A 10,000-nucleotide genomic window follows, 5' to 3' on the forward strand; every position below is an offset into this window, starting at 1 on the left:
TTCTTCTTCTTCTTCTTCTTCTTCTTCTTCTTCTTCTTCTTCTTCTTCTTCTTCTTCCTTCTTCTTCTTCTTCTTCTTCTTCTTCTTCTTCTTCTTTTCTTCTTCTTCTTTTTCTTCTTCTTTTTCTTCTTCTTATTCTTCTTCTTCTTCTTCTTCTTCTTCTTCTTCTTCTTCTTCTTCTTCTTCTTCTTCTTCTTCTTCTTCTTCTTCTTCTTCTTCTTCTTCCCACTCAAAAACACTAAAACACCAATCTACAAACTTATTCATTTGCACCTAGCACTATCAAAGACTGGAATGCTCTTCCCAAGTCATGTGTGAACACAACAGATTTAGAAACCTTCAAGCGAGGATTATCAAACTTCTTCAGCCTAAACACCAACAACGGCTGTCACACTCAACAACTCTCTCCAAGTTCGAATAAATACAAATACTCAGAATTGAGTTGACTTTGAGTGACATTCAGATTCAGGTTTAACTTGGTCTATTCGATTGTTGTATTTTTATAAATTACAAAAATATACACACTCTCAAAATTTTCTCTAATTGAAGGAAGAATAAAGTAACCTTTCATTCAGTCACTCGCATGTTGACTGTCACTTTATAGAAGAGATAAATCTCAAATATTAAATCCACAGAAGATTTTTTGTGGAATAAAACAATTACATAATCATCACATAACTTATACTTACATACAGTGAAGTAATATCATAAATGGAGAGGATGTATTCATGAAAGTGAGACAATCTTACATATCATTTAAACTTGAGCTTTTATGTAGTGCAATATCCACTTAATGTACTCAAAGCACTGTAGAAGGGGTCCCTAGCCAACACGTAATCTATAGAATGAGACACAATATCTGTTAAGTGATGTTACATTATTTTTGGACAGAGACAGTCGGGTATTCATTTTACACCTGGGTATGGTGAGAGAATGTGAGTGAGCCTTTTCCAAGGACTCAACTATGCTCCGCGTGGGACTTGAACCCAGGCAAGTGTCATACCACTAGACTACATAACTGTTCATTACCTAATTATAATATTTTGGTGGTGTTATGGATTTGGTTCTTGAATTTGAATCTCACCAAATTACATATCATTTTTAATAAAGTGCTGATATCATCACTGATTTATTGTCTTCATTTCAATTTTAGGTGGTTACAACGCCATGGCCGGGATGCGACAAAAATGCACAATGCAGACAAGCAAATAAGACTGGTGAGCTGCCTCATCTTCTATACACAAAGGCTTCATCTCCGACACACGACAACCTGCATTATGTATTCAGTACTAAAGAATTTCCCACTGTGCTCATCGCAAGGACGACTCAATTTGATACAGAAATGCTGTTTGATTGGGACGTCATACTGTCTGATAAGTCATCCTTGTTTCATGGGATCAAATTTACAAACCTGAACAAAATCAAGATTGACTACAAATTTGGCCTCTGTTTTACAAAGGTAAGGAATGAGAACAGAGTACACTGTGGTATTGCTATGATTTGATATAGTAAATCTCCTTCAGAGCCATTCTATAGTGTGAAACTGACAACTGCAATTGCTTGCTACCCTTTGGATAGGATGCTAGTCTCCGCCAGATCTGACAGACCCAGCTCCCCAATCACTGATGAGTGGACAGGGGGGTAAGAAAAAATCTCGACTGCACCTGGGATCGATCTCAGTCCCTTTGATTGTGAAGCGAGTGCTCTACCAACTGAGCTATTGAGACCCCGCATTGGTATTGAGATGATTTAATATAAATGAATTGCTTTTTATTTCTTTATTTCCCAAAGCTGAAGAGAATTAGGGAATGAAAGTCTTAGGACAACACAATGATATAAAGCTTTGACATCACAATTATTTAAGTGAAGTGGTTTGGTTAGAGAGTAAATAGAATGTCAGTATGTTGCAGGCCTAACACTATATCACACACATTTATTTTCTGTTTTGGGTAGAATGTATTAAAAACTTGTTATTTCAGATAAAAGGAAGTGTATACTGTATTGTATACACGTCGATGCAGATTACCAGCATATTCGTCTTCTATCATTTCTAAACCTGGATGCTGATACTTTTGATCAGGAAAATTCCCAAAGTCGAGGGTAAAATGGTGGCTAGATCATTCTTACTGTATGCTTACTGACTTAATTACTGTAAATTTTATATTAAGACACTCCCCCCTTCCCCCCCCCCCCCCCCCCCCCCCCCCCTGAAATTGTAGACTATAAAAGATTTCACCAAAAATGAATGGGACAACTTCCATTTTTTACATAACAAGAGAACTCTTCTTTAGTCACAATTTATATATAGTCACGTCTATCCAAGTCAAACACTTCCGTTCCCAGCATTTTTTACGGATTACAGAGACATCTAGACAGTAGAATCAGTCCCTAAAGTGTAGAAATAAAGAAGAAAAAAATCTGTCCCCTGGCAGCCTGTTTGGATAATGGAGACATCCGAATTGTAGAGTTCTGACTGTATATTAAATGGTTCATAGGTCTTAGGGCGCCATATACTATTATTAATATTTCAAGTATAATTTTGTTTAACTTCTACAATATTGCTTCCTGAATATAGCGAATGCTCAAAACAATATTGTAGAAGTTACACAAAATTTTACTTGAAATATTTTATAAATAGCTCCTTTTATAAAAAAAAAGTTGAGCACGATTATTTCATGGTTTTTGTTTTTATGATTTATATTATATATATATATATAAAATATATATATATATATATATAATATATATATATATATATATATATAATATATATATATATATATATATATATATATATATATATATATATATATATATATATATATATATATATATATATATATATATATCTATATATGTATGTATGTATGTGTATATATATATATATATATATATATATATATATATATATATATATATATATATATATATATATATATATATATATATATATGAAATATTTCAATTATAATTATGATCAACTTCTACAATATTGTTTTGAGTATTCGCTCTCATCAAGAAGTGAAAGTAGATTGTTGTGTTAATCGTACTATTTTGGCTTCACATTTATGTTGGTTCATAATTACATAAAAGGTGTTTGTTTCTATGTCTGCATGAGGATGTTAGTTGGTTTCTTCTATTGAGTGTTGCCATGTTCGGTTTTGTGTTGATGTCAAATTTTTCTTCCAAGCAGAGGTTGTAAATCTCAGAACAGGGGGAGTACGACTGTGCTCTGGAGATGATTTTCCATATAATGCCGTGTTGTATGTTGTTTTCTTTCAGGTTCCAAATGTGTTCGCTTAGTGTAGTAGAATGTCGTTTGTGTATATTTTTGAAGGAAGATTTATTCAAAAGATGAATAGCTTCCAATTTGCCTGACTTGAATCTCATGGACCACAGCATTTGGTCATTGTTGGTTTATAAGAATGGTATAAAGTTTTACACACAAAAACACAGTTAGAAGAGTCAATTCAAAATGGATGGGATCGACTCATTATTCAAGACATTAGATAATCGATTGGATCATGGGAAAAATGCTACGCATCAGTCATAAAGCAAAATGAGGGATTGACAGATCACATAAAAAATTGGGAATTATGTTCAAAATCTTCGATATGGCATTTTTGCAGTGTGTTTATTAAGTGTTCAATATATTTTAAAAAAAAGTTTAATAATTGGGTTTGTATGTGGTAAAATTTCAGACTTGTATCATTTATAGTCTGGCGGATGCAGGCTTTTAAACTTTTCCGGGCTTTTTTCTTGCACCCTATATATTTTTATATTTATATATATTCATTTTAAATTAGTGGGAGCAGTTTTAAATGTGATTCAGAGATCTTTTTTTCAAATTGACCCAAGCAGCCTGGTTTGTCTAGTATGTCTCATTTATCTTTTTGATACTTTGTCTACAGCTCATAGGATATGTTATCTAGAATGTCTCATTTCTCTTTTTGATACTTTGTCCACAGCTCATAGAATATAATGATGAAGACGATGATGCAGATCTTAATAAATGGGAGAAAAGCAAGGACAAACAAGGGAAAATTCGACCATTTCCAGAGTTTCACTGGCAGCCTCTTGATCTTCATAACCTCCCAGATAACAGATTTGTCTTTGAAACCACTGATGACAACATGACAGCAGAAGACTCAAATAATGGAAGTTTATCTTTCTCAGTAAGTACCGTCAGCTTGTATTTCATTTTTTACTTACTTTGCTGATCTTTTCTCAGCAGCTAGTTTCAATGGAATGGATGGAAAAGCGATGCTAGTTTATCAGAATCAGAATCTTGTCCCCTTAATAGGTCTTAAGGCACAGTTTTGATTTCTTCTCATTGTTAACTCTTATTTTCATGATGTAACAAACAAACTTTTACCTTCCATTTGTTCCTTGTCTTTTTTATTTTTCTTCTTCTTCTTTTTCTTCTTCTTCTTCTTCTTCTTCTTCTTCTTCTTCTTCTTCTTCTTCTTCTTCTTCTTCTTCTTCTTCTTCTTCTTCTTCTTCTTCTTCTTCTTCTTCTTCTTCTTCTTCTTTTTTTTTTTCTCCTCCTCCTCCTTCTTCATCTTCTTCCTCTTCTTATTCTCCTTCTTCTCTTTTGCCTCTTTTCTTTAATATATAAGCCAACAAACACAGACGGAGAGTTTTTATAGAATTAATTAATTAATTAATTTTTGGTACAAACTTAAATGTTCTTCCTTGATTTGGACTTGGGACAGGTAAAGTCGGCCCAGGTAAATTTAATTCTATAAAAAAAGTTTTAAGAATAAAGAAACTCTGCAAAAATGGGGCATCAAATTTTTACTGTGTGGTCCTTGAAAGCCAACAGGCCTGTGGAGCCGGAGTTTATCCCGGTTTCTATGGCGTGAAACATACAATTGCTTGCTCCCCTTTGGATAGGACACTTGTCTATTGCAAATTACTTTCTGTCAGATCTAACAACCAGTGATCCAATAACTGCTTGATGGACAGGTGGGGGGGGGGGGGGGGGGGGGGGGGGGTGAAGCGAGTGCTCTACCAATTGAGCTCTCAGTATCGGGAACCCCTGCTGATATTAAGCCTCTGAGAAATATTGAGACCTTAAAGGATATACCACAGACTATCAGGAAGGTACCGTCATCGTGGCCAACTGTCTTTGATGACTGTTCCGAATCTGCAATCTGTAGAAAATCTAATTTTAAAAAAATAAATTTAATTTGGATTGTTTATATGTATGGACATGACCCTTGCATTGCCCAGGATTGTAACAAGTAATAAACAAAAATGAATATAACAACTTGAAAAAAAAAAGAACAAAATACCAAAGTAATGTATTTATGCTTTTATCTAGGATTTTTTTTGTTATTGGCTGAAGAAGGGTTTTGAACCTGAAACATTCCGTGTTTGGTATTTTGTTCTTTTTTGAAGCTGATAATATTCATTTTTGTTTATTACTTTTTACAGTCCACAGCTTCTAGCAGCTTAGTATCACTATGTCCCAGGATAATGCTTTTTTGACTAGCTCATCAGACCAACGAAAAGAAAAAAGCTCTAAATCTAGATTATATTGTATAATAGTCCAAACATACTGCTGTTTTGGGTCGTGATGGTGTTGTGTGTTAGAGTGTCCTGTTTTATGCTTTTTTATCAGTTACCCGCTGTTTTTCCTTCTTGAATATGAAAAATCCACAGTAATGCTCAATCTTACTGAGTCCATCAATTTATACGAAGAAAAGGAATCCATTTTCTAAAACTATTTGTTTACAGTTCCACATCCCTGATAAAGAAGGCAGAATCTCGGAATTACCATCACAGAAGTATATCGCCAATGAGACTGTTTTTGAGTTCTTGATGGATAAATACACGCCGTCACAGAATAATTCTCGATTTGCCTTAGAAACCGTTGCCGTCAGTCTTGGAGGAAGCAAAAAGATGGAAGTCAAGACAGTAGAAACAATTGACGATGAATATTCTCCGGGAGTCTTTTTGGTATGTGTGTCAGTTTGGCTTTGTTTTTTTGTAGTTGTTGTTATTATGATGAAGATCATCATCATTATCATCATAATCATTATTATTGTTATTGTTATTTATTATCATTAATATTATTTTTGGGGTGGGTGGGGGGGGGGGGCAATGATTATCAAATATATTATATTAAATTACAAATGCATTTATAGTGACCTGTTTATGCAAAAGAGAAAAGGTTAAACTTTGTGTCTCAATGATATCCCAATTCATAAAAAAAATTTGAACAGAGAATATGTTTTTCATGCTGTGTAACCACGATAATAATAACAGAGTATGAATTCCAGAATCAATATATTTATTTATGTTGTTTGTTTTGTTTTTTAATAAATAAATGATGATTAAATAAATAAGTAAATGATTAAATAAATGAGTAAACTTTACTCTTCCATAAGGAAGTTTCTATCCCTTACCCTAATCTTTATGTATGTTCTGTGCGGCTATGTGATCTAGTGGTATGACACTCACTTTCGGGTCGGAAGGTCCTGGGTTCGATCCCCGCTCAGCGCATAGTTGAGTCCTTGAAGAAGGCTCTTTACTCACATTCTCTCACCATGCTTAGGTGTAAAATGAGTACCTGGCCGTTAACAGCGTTGTCTCTGTCCGAAAAAAAAATGTAATGTGGGCCTGAAAAGGCGTCATGTCCCTGTCCTACATGTTAAATGTTGCTGTTGGCCAGGGGCCCCTTTTAAAGCGCTTTGAGCATGTTTAGTTGATATTGCACTATATAAAAGCTCAATTTTTTTTTTCTCTTTTAAAATCCAATTCATTCTTCACTCTGTGTCTTTCAGTTGACCAACTGGCTAACAAATCCGTCAGATAATTCAAGGTCTGGCTTCGTGCAATGGAAACCCGTCTCTTATTTAGGCGAAACAAGGGGACGTAAAACTGTGACCAAAGTGAAGCACTACGATTTGTTGTCAGCGGACAGAGCTGACGATGTAACGCTGAATGCGACCCTTCTGTCGGCCTTGTTTGGGGATGATCTGTTTGATAAGTCGGACATCAAGAAAATGAATATTTCATTTGGTCAGTCAAAGGATGGTTTTTATTTGACAAATAACTATACAGTATGGTAAGCCATTCATTCCACTCTCTCCCTCTGTCTGTCTGTCTCTGTCTATCTGTCTCTCTCTCTATCTCTCTCAGTCTCTCTCTCTGTCTGTGTCTCTCTCCTCTCTGCCTGTCTCTATCTATCTCTATATATGTCTCTCTCTCTCTCTCTCTCTCTCTCTCTCTCTCTCTCTCTCTCTCTCTCTCTCTTTCTTTTATTCTCTTCCCCCTTTCTCTCTCTCTCTTCTCTCTCATCCTCTCCCCCTTTCTCTCTCTCTCCCTCTCTCTCTCTCTCTCTCTCTCTCTCTCTCTCTCTCTCTCTCTCTCCCCCCCCCCCCCCCCCCCCATATGATTTTGATTCACCCTGCAATTTCCAACAATAAATTCTGATGTAGCTTGGTCGTCACCATACTCAAGACTCAAAACAAACTCATGGCTCGGATAGCTCTGATAAACCTACAGCTAACATAATGCCAAACACTTCTAATTGGATTCAATAGTCTGGTGTCACATGCGCCCAGCAATGAACAGCTTGGTTCTAAACAAAGAAAATCTGTACTTTTATTTCTTCATGCTGGCTAGAACTTTTTCACATGTCATGTGATCAGAATGTATAAAAGTCAAAACATGATCAGATTTATACTGTTTTTCTCCTCTGGATACACTTTTATGCTCATCAGAGAAGTATTTCTTAAGGGCATCCGCCATTGTTCTGATAGTTTAGAACCTGTTACCAAGTTACAATGTGTCATTACGAGGGAAGTGACGTCACGACTGTTGAAGCCTATTGCGCCTCACCCCTCAGGCTTCCATCTTTCAGATTTTTGTCCAACAAACTTGATACATTTTTTATTACTGTCTCTCGTTAAGGATAATGTAAATGTTGCTGCTCAAAGCACGAGGAAATAAATAACAATGTGAAATTGAATGTAAGCTTCAATTTAATATACGAAAACGGATAATATGGATGTTTCGGGGTTCCCCCTTATCAACAAAACAGGATGAATGAAACACAACAGACGAATGAGATAATGTGGTAGTGGCGTTGTTAAGGTGAATAAACCAAAAAATGGTTGTTGGAACCTACTACTAATTTTTGTTATATGATCCAATTCCCTTTGTCTTACTTTTTCTCATTTTCTTCCTTTCTACTAATAATGAGTTTTCAATAAAAATGGAAATCTATATGCGGCTATGTGGTCTTGTGGTATGACACTCGCTTTCAGATCGGTAGGTCATGGGTTCGAGTTTCACTCGGTGCATAGTTGAGTCCTTGGAGAAGGCTCTTTACTCACATTCTCTCACTGTACTCAGGTGTAAAATGAATACCTGGCCGTTAACAGCGTTATCTCAGTCCAAAAAAAATTGTAATATTGCCTAACAGGCATCATGTCCTGTCCTACATGTTAAATGTTGCTGTTGACCAGGGACCCCTTGTAAAGCGCTTTAAGCACTTTTAGTGGACATTTCGCTATATAAAAGCTCAATTTGAATTTAAATTAAATCTATTTTTTCAAGTACAAATGTCGTTTTACTTTTGATAAATGAAACTCATTATTTCAATGTTCTGATTCAGGAATGGTGCCATTGGATATGGAACTCCCCCAAAAGATGAGATATCCCTGACCGTCATTATCATCATTGCCACTGGTCTGGGGATACCAGTCCTCGTCTGTATTGTTGGTGGCATTTACACCATTCAAAGGGTCGTACGCAAGAAGAGGTCACAGTATGAACCCATCAATGGCTCAGCTGACCAAAACAGGCCTCAGGTTAATTAACGTGTTTGTTTTATTGCCAAGCATGATCCCTTCCCCCCTCCCTTTTTTTCTGCCTTCTTAGCAAGCATGAAAAGCAATCAATAAATTGTCATGTTGCCTGATTGGGACATTTTTAGGTTCTGATGGTTATTGTTTAATGAAAGGCATGGATAAGTAATGAATGAAACCATGTTAAACGCGCTTCAAGGCTTCAGATCTCATTTTTACAAAAATGCCCTATGGCCCCATCACTGCAAAATTCACAAATCCATCATAAAACAAATTGATATTGATTGTGTGTGTTGGGTGTATGAACTATGTAAAGTGCTCTATTGAACGTGTCTGTTTCTTTTGCCTTTTTGACATTTCCATCATGTCTGAAATAAATTTTAAAAAGTCAAATGTAAGGGTAGCTTTATTAAATTAGAAATCCGTAACGGTAACCCAGTAGTTCTACAAATTTTTTCTAAGCTGTGATTCTTGTTTATTTCTGCGTCTAATTTTCTCGCCTCCTTTCCATTTCAATGAATTGCAGAAATGATTTACATGACTTTCGAAGAAAGGTAGGGAATATTTCTTTTGAGTCTGAAATAATAAGTGCCTAAAGGATTACAAATAAGCTTAGAAGCTGTGTTTTCTTAGGCTATAACCAGAATGACCAATTGAATTTTAATTCCCTCCTTTGCTTTTGCTAGTTCTGGGTTTTAATTAGAATTGATAAACTAAATTATACAGCAGGGTGTCCAGGGAAGTCGGAAAGTTGGAAATTGGTCGGAAATTTCATACTTGGTCGGAAATGTTGGAAATAATGAGATTGAGGGTGAAATTTCCTCTAAAATTAGAAAAATCAGGAATTTCTTGCTTAGAATGTGATATAAAAAATGTACGAAGGACAACTGCTGTGCACACAATTTTATTAGTTTACTACAACTTTCACCACATCATCATCCGTGTCACCATCACTATTACAAACTACTACATCATCATCCCCATCACCACCACTACCCCATCCCATACAATCACTACAACTACTACCACATCATCATACCCACCACCACAACTACTCCAACCACCACCACATCATCATCCTTATCACCACTACTACTGCAACTACTACCACATCATCATCACTACCACCACTACTGCAACCACTACCACCACATCATCGCCATCACCACTACTGCAAC

General features: G+C 35.7%; 1 protein-coding gene across 2 annotated transcripts in view; it reads left to right on the plus strand.

Annotated features, from left to right (window-relative positions):
- Nucleotides 1–10,000, plus strand: part of LOC144964995 (glycosylated lysosomal membrane protein B-like) — an 18,603-nt gene that overhangs the window by 2,050 nt on the left and 6,553 nt on the right. The window contains exons 2-7 of one of the 2 annotated variants that reach the window (XM_078899835.1): nucleotides 1,154–1,459; nucleotides 3,969–4,175; nucleotides 5,743–5,964; nucleotides 6,792–7,075; nucleotides 8,630–8,825; nucleotides 9,349–9,376. In XM_078899835.1, the coding sequence (XP_078755961.1) occupies nucleotides 1,154–1,459; nucleotides 3,969–4,175; nucleotides 5,743–5,964; nucleotides 6,792–7,075; nucleotides 8,630–8,825; nucleotides 9,349–9,354 (1,221 nt within the window). In that variant the 3' untranslated portion in view covers nucleotides 9,355–9,376. The remainder of the gene's footprint in view (nucleotides 1–1,153; nucleotides 1,460–3,968; nucleotides 4,176–5,742; nucleotides 5,965–6,791; nucleotides 7,076–8,629; nucleotides 8,826–9,348; nucleotides 9,377–10,000) is intronic. The other variant, XM_078899836.1, reaches the window with a different exon arrangement.

Source organism: Berghia stephanieae, chromosome 2 (assembly GCF_034508935.2).
Source record: "Berghia stephanieae isolate SIO BIC M18660-M18661 chromosome 2, UCSD_Bste_1.3, whole genome shotgun sequence".
Taxonomy (NCBI): Eukaryota; Metazoa; Mollusca; class Gastropoda; order Nudibranchia; family Aeolidiidae; genus Berghia; species Berghia stephanieae.